General features: G+C 42.0%; 1 protein-coding gene across 1 annotated transcript in view; it reads left to right on the plus strand.

Annotated features, from left to right (window-relative positions):
• LOC106568696 (amyloid beta A4 precursor protein-binding family B member 1-interacting protein) overlaps positions 1–14,628 on the plus strand; it is a 35,962-nt gene extending 21,334 nt beyond the window's left edge. The window contains exons 11-13 of the mRNA XM_014139262.3: positions 11,598–11,696; positions 12,176–12,296; positions 14,097–14,628. Coding sequence (XP_013994737.3) covers positions 11,598–11,696; positions 12,176–12,296; positions 14,097–14,185 — 309 coding nt within the window. The 3' untranslated portion in view covers positions 14,186–14,628. The remainder of the gene's footprint in view (positions 1–11,597; positions 11,697–12,175; positions 12,297–14,096) is intronic.
• The last annotated feature ends 743 nt before the right edge of the window (positions 14,629–15,371 follow it).

Below are 15,371 nucleotides of genomic sequence, written 5' to 3' on the forward strand. Positions count from 1 at the left end.
AAATCACACTTTGCAATAAATGACGTGGTATGTCCAGAAAAATTGTCTAGGCTATACATGTTTTGAGCCATCTTGGAACGATCAACCATCAAAAATAATATTGTAAATAATCCCTTACCTTTGATTATCTTTATCAGAAGGCACTTCTAGGATTCCCAGGTCCATAACAAATGTAGTTTTGTTCAAAACAGTTAATAATTTATGTCCCAATAGCGTTAGCGCGCTCCGAAGGCTAGTGAAAATGTACCGTCTGCGTCTGACTTGTCGTCAGGAATGAGCAAAAAAAATATATTTAAGTTCGTTCAAACATGTCAAACATTGTATAACATAAATCTTTAGGGGCTTTTTCAACCAGGGCTTCAATAATATTCCATTGGGATGGTTGCATTGTCTTTCAAAACGTTTCGAAAAGGGAGAGTACCCATGGGCGCCGACGTCACAATGGTAATGGCCCATTTCCTGTGACCAAGGTAAACATCCTCTCTTTCAGTCAATTTTGATGGTAGGAGGCTAAATGAATCGCAAGCCACTGTGTGTTTCAATGGCAAATGTTTGAAGTGATATCCACACATCAGATTTCAGTTTCCTGTCAGGATTTGTCTCAGGGTTTTGACTGCCATATGAGTTCTGTTATACTCACAGACACCATTCAAACAGTTTTAGAAACTTTAGGGTGTTTTCTATCCAAAGCCAATAATTATATGCATATTCTAGTTTCTGGGCAGTAGTAATAACCAGATTAAATCGGGTACGTTTTTTTATCCGGCCGTGCAAATACTGCCCCCTAGCCCTAACAGGTTTTAATGAAGTGGCAGTTGCGTCCATATAGATGATGTCACCATAGTCTAGGACCGATGGGAACGTTGATTGAATAATCTGCTATCTACTATTTAGTGAGAGTCAGGTCCTATTTATATAGAAGAGCACATTTTTATTCTCAGCTTATTAACTAACTCCTCCATATGCTTTTTAAAAGACAGCTTTTCATCTATCCAGATGCCCAGATATTTATTAGCAGGGACACGATCAATATGGACACCATCCAAAGTACATAAGTTTAAATCAGAGTTATTTTTATGTGCTCTAGAGAACAACATATGCTTAGTTTTACCTGCATCCAATACTAATTTCAGGTCAATAAAGTGTTTCTGTAATACAATGAAGGCAGACTATAGTTCAGATAGAGCCTGGTCAACCGTGGGAGCAATAGCATACACAACAGTATTATCGGCATACAAGTGTAGGTTACAGTTTTTTTTACAGACAAGTCGATATTGCAAATGCAAACAGTAAAAAGTACAGGACCCAGAATCGACCCCTGCGAGACACCTTTTGTGATATCCAGGAAACCTGATTTAACACCATCAGTAGATAGAACTCAATGTCTATCTGTCAAGTCATTTTTTAACCAGTTACATGCAGCCTGGTCTAGGCCAATTGAGGAAAGCCTTGGAATTAGCAGTGAGTGATCAACAGTATTGAAAGCCTTTTACAGGTCAATTAAGAGGGCAGCACAATGTTGCCTTTTATCCATACAATTAACCGTATTATTTATTACTAGGGATGCAGCAGAGATAGTGCTATGACCTGGCGTAAAACCTTACTGATGTACAGTACCAGTCAAAAGTTTGGAAACACCTACTCATTCAAGGGGTTTTCCTTATTTATACTATTTTCAACATTATAGAATAATAGTGAAGACATCAAAACTAAGAAACAACACAAATGGAATCATGTAATAACCAGAAAGTGTTAAACAAATCAAAATACATTTTAGATTCTTCAGTAGCCACCCTTTGCCTTGATGATAGCTTTGCACACTCTTGGCATTCTCTCTACCAACTTCACCTGGAATGCTTTTCCAACAGTCTTGAAGGAGTTCCCACATATGCTGAGCACTTGTTGGCTGCTTTATCTTCACTCTGAGGTCCAACTCATCCCAAACCATCTCAATTGGGTTGAGGTTGGGTGATTGTGGAGGCCAGGTCATCTGATGCAGCACTCCATCCCTCTCCTTCTTGGTCAAATAGCCCTTACATAGCCTGGAGGTGTGTTGGGTCATTGTCCTGTTGAAAAACACATGGGATGGCGTACAGATGGGATGGCGTATCATTGCAGATTGCTGCGGTAGCCGTGCTGGTTAAGTGTGCCTTGAATTCTAAATAAATCACTGACAGTGTCATCAGAAAAGCACCCACACACCATCACACCACCTCCTACATGCTTCACGGTGGGAACTACACATGCAGAGATCATCCGTTCACCTACTTTGCATCTCACAAAGACACTGCGGTTGGAACCAAAAATCGAACATTTGGAGTCATCAGACCAAAGGACAGATTTCCCCCAGTCTAATGTCCAATGCTGGTGTTTCCTGGCCCAAGCAAGTCTCTTATTTTTATTAGTGTCCTTTAGTAGTGGTTTCTTTGCAGCAATTCGACCATGAAGGCCTGATTCATGCAGTCTCCTCTGAACAATTGATGTTGAGATGTGTCTGTTACTTGAACTCTGTGAAGCATTTGTTTGAGCTGCAATTTGCGGTGCAGTTAACTCTAATTAACTTTATCCTCTTCTGGGTCTTCCTTTCCTGTGGCGGTCCTCATGAGAGCCAGTTTCATCATAGCGCTTGATGGTTTTTGCGACTGCACTTGAAAAAACTTCCAAAGTTCTCGAAATTTTCCAGATTGACTGACCTTCATGTCTTAAAGTAATGATGGACTGTCATTTCTCTTTGCTTATTTGAGCTGTTCTTGCCATAATATGGACTTGGTCATTACCAAATAGGGCTATCTTCTGTATACCACCCTTACCTTGTCATAACAACTGATTGGCACAAACGCATTAAGAAGGGAAGAAATTCCACAAATTAACAAGGCACACCTGTTAATTAAATTGCATTCCATGAAACTGGTTGAGAGAATGCCAAGAGTGTGCAAAGGTGTCATCAAGGCAAAGGGTGGCTACTTTGAAGAATCTAAAATATATTTTGATTTGTTTAACACTTTTTTGGTTACTACATGATTCCATCTGTGTTATTTTATAGTTTTGATGTCTTCACTATTATTCTACAACGTAGAAAATAGTTAAACTAAAGAAAAAGTATTGAATGAGTAGGTGTGTCCAAACTTTTGACCGGTACTGTACATTTAGAATACATTTCTTAGATAAGAAAGGTCTTAGCTGAGAATTAATCAAGGATTGTAACATTTTACCTGGGCAAGAGATTTTAGAAATAGGGCAATAATTATTTAGGTCACAAGGGTCATCATCTTTATGAAGGTGGAGTACATTGCCCGCCTTCCAAACCTTGGGGATAGTACCAGATAATCGTCATGTTAAAAATATGGGTTAATGATTCAGCAATCAGCGGGGCAGAGAGCTGCAACAGATATGGATCAAGCATATCAGACCTAGATTTTCTTTTTTACATCAATCTTAATCAAGGCATCTAGCACATCACAGATAGTAAATTGTTGAAATGAAAACAAAGATTCACTAGAAATTGAAGGGTTAGCCATTGAGTCAGCTAGAGGCTGGCAGAGGGAAAAGCAGTTGATTGACGTCAATTAAACCACAGTTTCTCTTAGATAAAAAGCCTGCTGAGAGAAAATTAGGCAGGGAAGAAATGTTCTAGAGCCAACTCAGGGTCAGTAATACAGGAGAGTGGCTAAATCAGAAAAGAACATGTAATGTAAAATCACTTGAGGAGAATCTTAATTAAACAAGGATTAGTATTTTTCTGTACTATACTATAGGACAATGATCACTGAGATCATATGCAAATACTCTACTAGACAAATATTTATGGGGCTTATTAGTGAGAATTAAATCAATCAATGAGTTCACAGGGTTTCTCACATTTAGCCGTGTGCATTTTGAGATCAATTGAGTCAGACTAAAATCAATGCATATACTCTTAAATTGATCTGTGGCCGGTGATAGCCAATCCAGACTCAAATCCCCTCAAATGACCAACTCCAAGGACAAAAAAAGTGTTAAACACTCAGCTATACCACCAATAACGTCTGCCATGGCAGCAGGGGGGCGGTAAATCCCATTAACAAATAAATGTGTATTCTGGTTTATGGACACATCTACAACCAGGAGCTCAAATTTCTTGGGAAGAGAAATATCTGAAGATTGACACTCCATGAAATTAGATTTGACATATATGGCCACTCCTCCCCTTTCTGTAATCTGTCACACCTAAATACATTATAATCATTTACTTCAATGTCTTTATCAGTTACAGAACCATTTAACCATGTTTCCGAGAGAACCTGTTCCCAAATGTCAATTGTGTCCATTTTTTCAATCATACTTCGCACATTTAGGTGCATTAGCCCAAGCCCCCTACTAGATTTAAAGTCTGGGGGGTATTCAGCTCATTCCCATAAGAGCTGACAGACATAGGGTCATCTGCAGCTATTTGTTGAGTGAGCTGAGACTTTGCCAAGGTCCCTGGCCAACCACATGAGAGCAGAGTAGACTGAGCATTTGACAGACATCCCTCAAGTCACTGGATGCAGGGGCTGGAGTGGGAACTGGGAGAGCAGTGTTGGCAGAGCTCAGTCCACCCTGATGAAGCTCCCGCCAATGCTCCATTATGGGTGTGCACAGGAGGCTTTGGTGTGGCTAATTTTGCAGGGTTGGGGCTGCCATGGGGGGGAAGAAGTGTCCCAGGCCTGTCCTGGGAATGGGAGTAGGGAGGGTAACCAAAACTAGCTTGGGAGGGAGGTTGTAGGGGGAATTGAGGGTGGTGTGGAGGGCAGTGTGACTGGCAAAGCTCCAAACTCTCAGCACATGAGGGCTGATGATGTGAATGATACTTGGTGTGGACTGCATCAACACTACCATCCACAGTGTTTTGCCACACCCTAGGGTAGTGGTCGGTGCTGTGTAGAGCTGGGTAGTTGAGGTGGGCCTAGTCTGATAGAGCTGTGCTGTGATGGGCCGGGTCTGGTGGATCTGTGCTGTGATGGGTCAGGTCTGGTAGAGCTGTGCTGTGATGGGCCGGGTCTGGTAGAGCTGTGCTGTGATGGGCCGGGTCTGGTTGAGCTGTGCTGTGATGGGCCGGGTCTGGTAGAGCTGTGCTGAGGCGGACCTAGTCTGGTAGTATGAGAAGGAGGTTGTAGTGGGAATTGAAGAGGGTGGTGTGGAGGGCAGTGTGACCCCCGATGCTCCAAACTGTGCATGGGGCCACTGACTGTTTGCGGCTTGGGCATCGCTCAGTCTATCTGCATGCAATTCTTGGGAGAGAAGTGGTGTAGGGTGGTGTGGGGGGCAGGGTTGCTGGCTGTTCTTCTATCTCTATAAGGCGCCACCGGATTCAGGTCTAAAGGAGTGTCTTATTTGTCTCAGGGAGTTGGTGGGTGAGGTGGACTGGCCACGCAGAGCAACATCCTTTAAGACTGTCTCTTTGTACAGGTATACATTGTCATAAAGACAGTGCAGGCTGAGGGTGGAATAGTGAGCCATAGCACACAGTCCCGAGAGAGGCTGGCATTTACCCTCTGGATGGTGGCATTATTGAAATTCTCTCCTCTGGAGCAGGGTAGATATTACTATCTTTGCAAGGGGTAAGATGGTGGAGGCCCTGTCTATCAGTCCCCTTAGTGATGTGGCCACCCTCTCATGTTGGGCACGCAGGTCATTGGTCCCCAGGTGTGAGTGATGATATGGCTTGGTGAGCAAGCTGGGCCACAGTCATGAGCTCCATAGCTCTCAATTCAACTCAATTTCAATTCAAGGGGCTTTATTGGCATGGGAAAGATATGTTAACATTGCCAAAGCAAGTGAAGTAGATAATATACAAAGTGAAATAAACAATAAAAATGAACAGTAAACATTACACTCACAGAAGTTCCAAAATAATAAAAGGCATTACAAATACAGCGTTGTAACGATGTGCAAATAGTTAAAGTACAAAAGGGAAAATAAATAAAAATAAATCTGGGTTGTATTTACAATGGTGTTTGTTCTTCACTGGTTGCCCTTTTCTTGTGGCAAAAGGTCACAAATCTTGCTGCTGTGATGGCACACTGTGGTATTTCACCCAGTAGCTCTCTCTGTTGTGGGGCACCATAACTTTGACACCTTTTTATTTGGGAAAAGTTTATTCTCTATATAAACTTTCCATTTGAGTCCATCATTAATATAATATCTGGTTTTTCGTCAAGTCTATGGAGGATGGCAGGAGTGATGGGAGTAATTACAGGCCGTGAGATGGGCATGGAGATGGTCAGCTGGGTTGGTGCATTTGTTGGTTGGGTTGGTTGGTGGGTTCTGACTCAGCTGTTGGCCTGGTCCTGGGTTTTTGTGTGACTCTTTGTAGATGGATGGTGGTGGCTGAGAAATTCCTGCCTTAGCTCATGTACTGTAGCTCCTTCTGGAGGTCGTGCATGTGGCTGGTGTTGTCTGTGCTGGACAGTTCCTCTCTAAGAGTGCGCACTTCCATCCTGAGAGCCTGGTTGTTCTCCTCAACATTTTTCATTGCACACTGCAGCTCCTGGATCTCACCCCTATGCTGACGCACCAGGCTGATCTCCTCTATATGATGCAGGTGTCACGTGTGAGAGAGGCATGATCAGGGCTGTGTCTGCTGCAGGCGAGGGAGGGAGAGGGACACTGGGGACTACATACTGGGGAACAGAGGGAGTGGAGGCTGTTGTAGGTAGTGAGAGTGGAGCGGTTTTAAGTTCAGCAACAAGAGGTTTTATTTGGTCGAAGTAGTGGACAAATTGATCCAGACTGGCCTCCGAACCTTGATCCATCACAGTGCCGTTGTTATGAATATGAATGTTACATTTGGGGGTGGAATCAATGTACAGTTGCCTCATTGTTGTGTTTTCTGACATTTTAAGGTCTTATGGAGAGCTGTGTGCCAAGCATTAGGATCATCCATGTAGGACAAAAGGTCTCCTTTAATTTTCCTGTTCACTTTTAGGATGAAGTCTCTGGGGATTCTCTTCTCTTAGCAATTTCTTTTTGAATTTCTTTTTTCCTGACTCACTTGTAACATTTTCAGGATACGTGATGGCAAGGTCTCTGAAACAACGCTTAGAGAATGCATCCATATTCATCTCCATGGTGACCTGTTTTAACAATCCACTCTGCTCTAGAATGATGTGAAGTGCTTACTTGATGAAAGTGCTTATTTAAAAAAAGCACCTGTAGATAAATGCACTTTTAAAACAATGCACATTTTATTAATAATACAAATAAAGATATTGAATGTGTTTTTCAATGAAACAACACATTACACATAAATTAAGATACTCTCTCAATGTTCGGAATGTTTGTGCTATTTTGCTAGGTTTGTTCGTCTGAATGCTTGTTTCACTATCAAGGCCTGAACTATCCTCCAGAAATCCTCTCTTTCTCTCTCTGTTGGTTTTGTTTTCTTATATATGTCCTAATTCTTGTTGTTGTCCTTGTTGGGTTTATGGTCCTCCTATCCGATTCCTTCCTTGTGTTGCCTGATGATTCAGCAGGGGAGTCTAGCAAGAACCAAGTCGATAAATGTCTCAAAATCACTCCAAACTATTTACACAAAAGAAAAGTATCTTCCAGTTCTTCTAGATTGGCAGAAGACAGCAACGCAAAAAAATTATAATTCGTTTTTACAAAATTGCAATTTAAGTGCTGCTGCTCATGGAATTGGTTGCTAGGAGATGAATGTCCACAAAGGAGGACGGCAGGCAGGAGGAGGTGAGATCAGGTGGGAACGTTCTAGCTAATGAGAGGGCAGATACGTGTGTAAACAACAGACACAACTCTGATATAAAATATTTTTTCTCAAAGTTGTCACGAGCATCCACTTATCAGTTCATTTGTAAAAACCTAAACATTACGAAAGTTCTATTGGATCAAATAAGCTTCACGTAGCAAATTAGCAATAAATGTTGTGGACCAAATATGACAGTCTCTCATAGACGTCCATACAAAAAAATCCCCACTTGGTCTTATTCTAAACTAATGGATAAGGCAATGGCCTTCTAAGCCAGGGATTGTGGGTTCGAGTCCCATCTGGGGTGGATGAAGGCAGTTTGGGAAAGAAGAAGAGAGTTCATGTAACAAAGATGTTGAAGCTATTAGCCTTCCCTGTAGCTCAGTTGGTAGAGCATGGTGTTTGCAACGCCAGTGTTGTGGGTTCGATTCCCACGGGGGGCCAGCACAGGAAAAAAAAAAAAAAAAAAAAAATGTATGAAATGAAATGTATGCATTCACTACTGTAAGTTGCTCTGGATAAGAGCGTCTGCTAAATGACTAAAATGTAAAATGTTAACCCCATTCACCAGTGGTGGCTGCTGGCACTTTAAATCGGGGGACGGCTTATAGTAATGGCTCGAACGGAATTAATGGAATAGTATAAACACATAGTTTCCTTGTGTTTGGTACCATTCCATTCACTCCATGCCAACCATTATTCTGAGCCGTCCTCCCCTTACCAGTCTCCTTTGCCGAACCTACTACGTAAATTCACCTAAGCTTTGTCGTTTTAGTTCTCCTAACCTTTTTCCATAAATGAACCTAACCTTTATCGTTAGTTCCCCTAACCGCCAATGTAAATGCTCCCCATAATTCTAATTTGTTGTTACAGTGCAGTGTTACTATACCTGCTGATTCAAGATGTATGATAAGTTACATTATCCAAACCGTATGCTATTCCAATCAAATCAAATCGTATTAGTCACAAGCGCCGAATACAAAAGGTGGAGACCTTACAGTGAAATGCTTACTTACGAGCCGCTAACCAACAGTGCAGTTTAAAAATATACAGATAATAAAAGTAACAAGTAATTATGTAATGGCATTGCCGGGTGAGACATGATATTGTACGACCACTATTACATTCATAATGTAACCTAAGTAACTTAATATATCATACTAAATTGAGTGCCACAGATTTATGTACAGAATAATATGAATTGCCCTGAGACCACATTGGAAATATTTTATATTTATGTTAATTCATAAGTATATGGACAGTATGGTTTTCCCATGTTTGACAGGCACTTTGGTTGCTTTTCAATATTGGTTGCTTAATATTTTACATTACATTACATTTACATTTAAGTCATTTAGCAGACGCTCTTATCCAGAGCGACTTACAAAATGGTGCATTCACCTTATGATATCCAGTGGAACAACCACTTTACAATAGTGCATCTAAATCTTTTAAGGGGGGGGGGGGTTAGAAGGATTACTTTATCCTATCCTAGGTATTCCTTAAAGAGGTGGGGTTTCAGGTGTCTCCGGAAGGTGGTGATTGACTCCGCTGTCCTGGCGTCGTGAGGGAGCTTGGTCCACCATTGGGGTGCCAGAGCAGCGAACAGTTTTGACTGGGCTGAGCGGGAACTGTGCTTCCTCAGAGGTAGGGGGGCCAGCAGGCCAGTGGTGGATGAACGCAGTGCCCTTGTTTGGGTGTAGGGCCTGATCAGAGCCTGAAGGTATGGAGGTGCCATTCCCTTCACAGCTCCGTAGGCAATCACCATGGTCTTGTAGCGGATGCGAGCTTCAACTGGAAGCCAGTGGAGAGAGCGGAGGAGCGGGGTGACGTGAGAGAACTTGGGAAGGTTGAACACCAGACGGGCTGCGGCGTTCTGGATGAGTTGTAGGGGTTTAATGGCACAGGCAGGGAGCCCAGCCAACAGCGAGTTGCAGTAATCCAGATGGGAGATGACAAGTGCCTGGATTAGGACCTGCGCCGCTTCCTGTGTGAGGCAGGGTCGTACTCTGCGAATGTTGTAGAGCATGAACCTACAGGATCGGGTCACCGCCTTGATGTTAGTGGAGAACGACAGGGTGTTGTCCAGGATCACGCCAAGGTTCTTAGCACTCTGGGAGGAGGACACAAGGGAGTTGTCAACCGTGATGGCGAGATCATGGAAGGGGCAGTCCTTCCCCGGGAGGAAGAGCAGCTCCGTCTTGCCGAGGTTCAGCTTGAGCTGGTGATCCGTCATCCACACTGATATGTCTGACAGACATGCAGAGATGCGATTCGCCGCCTGGTTATCAGAAGGGGGAAAGGAGAAGATTAATTGTGTGTCGTCTGCATAGCAATGATAGGAGAGACCATGTGAGGATATGACAGAGCCAAGTGACTTGGTGTATAGCGAGAATAGGAGAGGGCCTAGAACAGAGCCCTGGGGGACACCAGTGGTGAGAGCGCATGGTGCGGAGACAGATTCTCGCCACGCCACCTGGTAGGAGCGACCTGTCAGGTAGGACGCAATCCAAGCGTGGGCCGCGCCGGAGATGCCCAACTCGGAGAGGGTGGAGAGGAGGATCTGATGGTTCACAGTATCAAAGGCAGCAGATAGGTCTAGAAGGATGAGAGCAGAGGAGAGAGAGTTAGCTTTAGCAGTGCGGAGAGCCTCCGTGACACAGAGAAGAGCAGTCTCAGTTGAATGCCCAGTCTTGAAACCTGACTGATTAGGATCAAGAAGGTCATTCTGAGAGAGATAGCAGGAGAGCTGGCCAAGGACGGCACGTTCAAGAGTTTTGGAGAGAAAAGAAAGAAGGGATACTGGTCTGTAGTTGTTGACATCGGAGGGATCGAGTGTAGGTTTTTTCAGAAGGGGTGCAACTCTCGCTCTCTTGAAGACGGAAGGGACGTAGCCAGCGGTCAAGGATGAGTTGATGAGCGAGGTGAGGAAGGGGAGAAGGTCTCCGGAAATGGTCTGTAATAATGTCTGTCTCTAATATTTATGTCAGTTACTTGCAGAACCACGTCTGACAATGATCTGTTTTTAAAGGTACATTATAGCAGTTAACTTAAGTTGCTGTTTACCTTGAATTTTAGCATATTTAAACTGTATGGTTGATAACAACAACATATGACCAGAATTCTTTTCTGTCCATTTTGGAGAAAAAATTATTCCTCACCAGTGTCCATAAACTCTTAGAAAAAAGTGTTCCAAAAGGATTCTTCAGCTGTCCCAATAGAAATAACCCTTTTTGGTTCCAGGGAGAACCCTTTTTGGTTCCACGTAGAACTCTCTGTGGAAAGGGGCCTACATGGAACCCTAAAGGGTCCTACCGGGAACCAAAAAAGATTATTCAAAGGGTTCTCCTATGGGGACAGCCAAAGAACCCTTCTAGTAAAAAAATAGTTTATCTTCAAATTTGATTTCAAACAGGCAACAAAGCTATGGTTCAAATTAGGGCCTTTATTTTTTACTCACCATTTATTTTGTGTGTATGATAATGTTCAGGCATTAACATGAACGAGAAAGGTTCTTAATGTGAGAGGGTTTGAGAACATGGTAGTGCAACCCACATGGATGTAAGCATTTCGTTGGACAGTGTATACAATGTGTATCCTGTACATACGACTAATCAAACTTGAAACATGGTAGTGCAATACAAATAGTGCTCCTCTAATGGCTTGACTCATGTGAGCATTGGCTGCCCCCTGTTGTCTATTTGATGAACTACAACAACAACAAAAATACTGGACTACTTGAACAAAGACGGCGCAGTGAATCAAGCATCAATACAGTATTTTGTGACATACATTGCATGCACAGGAGATGTTGCGCTAAGAGCAGAGATTACCATCAATACCATTTGTTCTGTTCTTTTCCCCAAAGCATCCTCAGATCCAGAAGGAGTCCCAACACATCAGATTCCTGTGTTGTGATGATGAGCACACTCTCTCCCTCTGGGTCAACTCCATCAGAGTAGCCAAGGTCAGGCTTTATTAATACTCTTTTCCTACTATCTTGCCAACCTGAGCTGTACTGTGCAGGCTCAGTTATATTCTTTTCACATTATTCTTTCCAGTATGGTCCTAGCAACTCCCACATGAAAAAAATACTATAGTATACTATGGTATAAATACTATAGTATTCACTGTAGTGTTTTTGCGGACTAAAGTCTGCAAAAACACTACAGTGAATACTGTAGAGAAGAGCACAAGCTCTTTTACAATGACAGTAAAGAGTTCAGAGCTTGTGCTCTTCTCTATAACCTGTAGGAAACACAACATATTGTCTTTACTTGGAATGTAGGTTTCTCAGGTTCCATTTATTTAATATTAGGTTTTGGTTGAATATCTGATAACATTCAGTATCAAAAATATGCAAAAGTAGGGAAAATTCAAAAAGGGGCAAATACTTTTTCACTGCACTGTATGTTGTGTGTACCTATTGTATCTATCTTTGTTTAGTATGGGGCCATCCTGTACAAGAACTACCAGATGGCAGTGAGGAGAGCATCAACCATCAGCTCCACTCTGCACCTGACTAGTCTGCCTGCCTCCAGCCCTTCCACACCTACTGTGCACAGAGGTGATACAATTACACACATACAGTTGAAGTCAGAAGTTTACATACACCTTAGCCAAATACATTTAAATTAATTTTTCACAATTCCTGACATTTAATCCTAGTAAAAATTCTCTGTCTTAGGTAAGTTAGGATCACCAATTTAATTTAATGTGAAATGTCAGTATAATAGTAGAGAGAATGATTTATTTCAGCTTTCACATTCCCAGTGGGTCAGAAGTTTACATACACTCAATTAGTATTTGGTAGCATTGCCTTTAAATTATTTCACCTGGGTCAAACGTTCCGTTTGTAGGCCTCCTTGCTCGCACACGCTTTTTCAGTTCTGCCCACAACTTTTGTATGGGATTGAGGTCAGGGCTTTGTGATGGCCACTCCAATACCTTGACTTTGTTGTCATTAAGCCATTTTGCCACAACTATGGAAGTATGCTTGGGGCCATTGTTCATTTGGAAGACCCATTTGCAACCAAGCTTTAACTTTCTGACTGATGTTGCTTCAAATGTTGCTTCAATACATCCACATCATTTTCCTTTCTCATGATGCCATCTATTTTGTGAAGTGCACCAGTCCCTCCTGCAGCAAAGCACCCCCACAACATGATGCTGCCACCCCCGTGCTGCCCGGTTGGGGTGGTGTTCTTCAGCTTGCAAACCTCCCCCTTTTCCCTCCAAACATAATGATGGTCATTATGACCAGAGGACATTTCTCTAAAAAGTATGATCTTTGTCCCCATGTGCAGTTGCAAACCGTAGTCTGGCTTTTTTATGGTGGTTTTGGAGCAGTGGCTTCTTCCTTGCTGAACGGCCTTTCAGGTTATGTCGATATAGGACTCGTTTTACTGTGGATATAGATACTTTTGTACCGGTTTCCTCGAGCATCTTCACAAGGTCCTTTGCTGTTGTTCTGGGATTGATTTGCACATTTTCGTACCAAAGTACGTTCATCTCTATGAGACAGAACACGTCTCCTTCTTGAGCGGTATGACGGCTGTGTGGTCCCATGGTGATTATACTTGCTATTCATCTGTACTATTGTATGTACAGATGAGCGAGGTACCTTCAGGCGTTTGGAAATTGCTCCCAAGGATGAAGCAGACTTGTGGAGGTCTACAATTTTATTTCTGAGGTCTTGGCTGATTTATTTTGATTTCCCATGATGTCAAGCAAAGAGGCACTGAGTTTGAAGGTAGGCCTTGAAATACATCCACAGGTACACCTCCAATTGACTCAAATGGTGTCAATTAGCCTATCAGAAGCTTCTAAAGCAATGACATCATTTTCTGCAATTTTCCACGCTGTTTAAAGGCACAGTCAACTTAGTGTATGTAAACTTCTGACCCACTGGAATTGTGATACAGTGAATTATAAGTGAAATAATCTGTCTGTAAACAATTGTTGGAAAAATTACTTGTGTCATGCACAAAGTAGATGTCCTAACTGACTTGTCAAAACTATTGTTTGTTAACAAGGAATTAGTGAAGTGGTTGAAAAATGAGTTTTAATGACTCCAACATAAAAGTGTATGTAAACTTCTGACAACTGTACGCACATCCTTATGGGGACCAAAAATGTATTCCCTTTCAAAATCCTATTTTCCCTAAACCTTAACCTTATCATAAGCCCTAACCCTAATTCTAAAATAGCAATTTTCCTCCTGTCTGAATTTTCCTTGTTTTACTATCCTTTTGAGGATTTCTGGTACCCACAAGGATAGTTAAACAAAAACCACACACAAATGGAATATAATATGGTCAAACCCAAAACATAATCTAAATAATAAATATTGTTTTCCTTTCCTCAGCAAATGGACACACCTCTCAGGAGGACCTCCCTGAACCTCCCCCAGACTTTATTCCCCCGCACCCTCCTGGTTGGGGCACTGGGGTCTAGGGAAGGAGCTCCACCCCCTCAATGCACAACCATGACTATCATAGGACATTCTCAATCTACCTACAGACAGGCCCAGTCTACATGGACAATGCTTGCTGAAATACAACCCTCTGGAGGTGAAGGGCCCTGCTCCAATAAAATGCACCCTTCCTTCTTTGAAGTAACTGATCTGAAAATACATGATTGGACAATGGAATGTAGTGAAGACATTTCCAAACCATTGACTGAGGGGGCAGGTACAGTAGCCTAGTGGTTAGAGTGTTGGCCCAGGAACCAAAAGGTTGCTGGACCGAATCCCTGAGCTAACAAGGTAAAACAATCTGTCATTCTGCCACTGAACAAGGCAGTTAACCCACTGTTCCCTGGTAGGCCATCATTGTAAATAAGAATTTGTTCTTAACTGACTTGCCTAGTTAAATAATATATTTATATTTTTAACTGATGATGCATGTTCTTGGGTTATTTATGTGTTGAATATAGCAGAATTAATAAGACCTAAAAGGCTAGATTCAATCAGATCAAGCGTTAACCGGGAAAGGCCGACACCCACATACAGATGTTTTGGCAGTGTCAGAGGTGGAACAGCATTGGAGGCATCAAATCGGTGAGCAGCTGCTCTTGCGATCACTGTCACGAAGCCACATCCACCCCACTCGGATTAAAGTTCAGAACGAGAAAATCTAGGCTATATAGAAATAATTATGCTCAAATTGAAAAATCATTAACCTAAATAATGAGGATTTCTATCATCCTAATCAAGGTGTAGATTACATCTCACATTCCAGTGTTTGAAAACAAGGCTTTCTGTTAAATGCTACTCCGTGCAGCCAATGGTAATGTCCTCTTTAGGTTTAATGCCGGCAGTGGATTTGACAGCTCTAACTCCGTTTTTTACATTTAAAAACACATTTCCTGCTAGTTTACACAGTTGGACATGAATTATTATGCCTCTCTTGCTTATGACGTGTTCATATGCTATCTGGGGGGATAACAGAAGTTGTTTTGTCAAGTACCACGCATTACAGAAAGCCCTTTTAACATATTCATATCATTTTTTATATTAATAATTTAAACAATTTATATCAATAATTTACATGTTTATATCAATAATGATATTTTTTTTATATAAAAAATACTATTATCAATCATTCCAATTTTTGATATACTTAGATTTTTTATACAAAAA

The sequence above is a fragment of the Salmo salar genome, chromosome 14, assembly GCF_965601325.2.
Source record: "Salmo salar chromosome 14, fSalSal1, whole genome shotgun sequence".
Taxonomy (NCBI): Eukaryota; Metazoa; Chordata; class Actinopteri; order Salmoniformes; family Salmonidae; genus Salmo; species Salmo salar.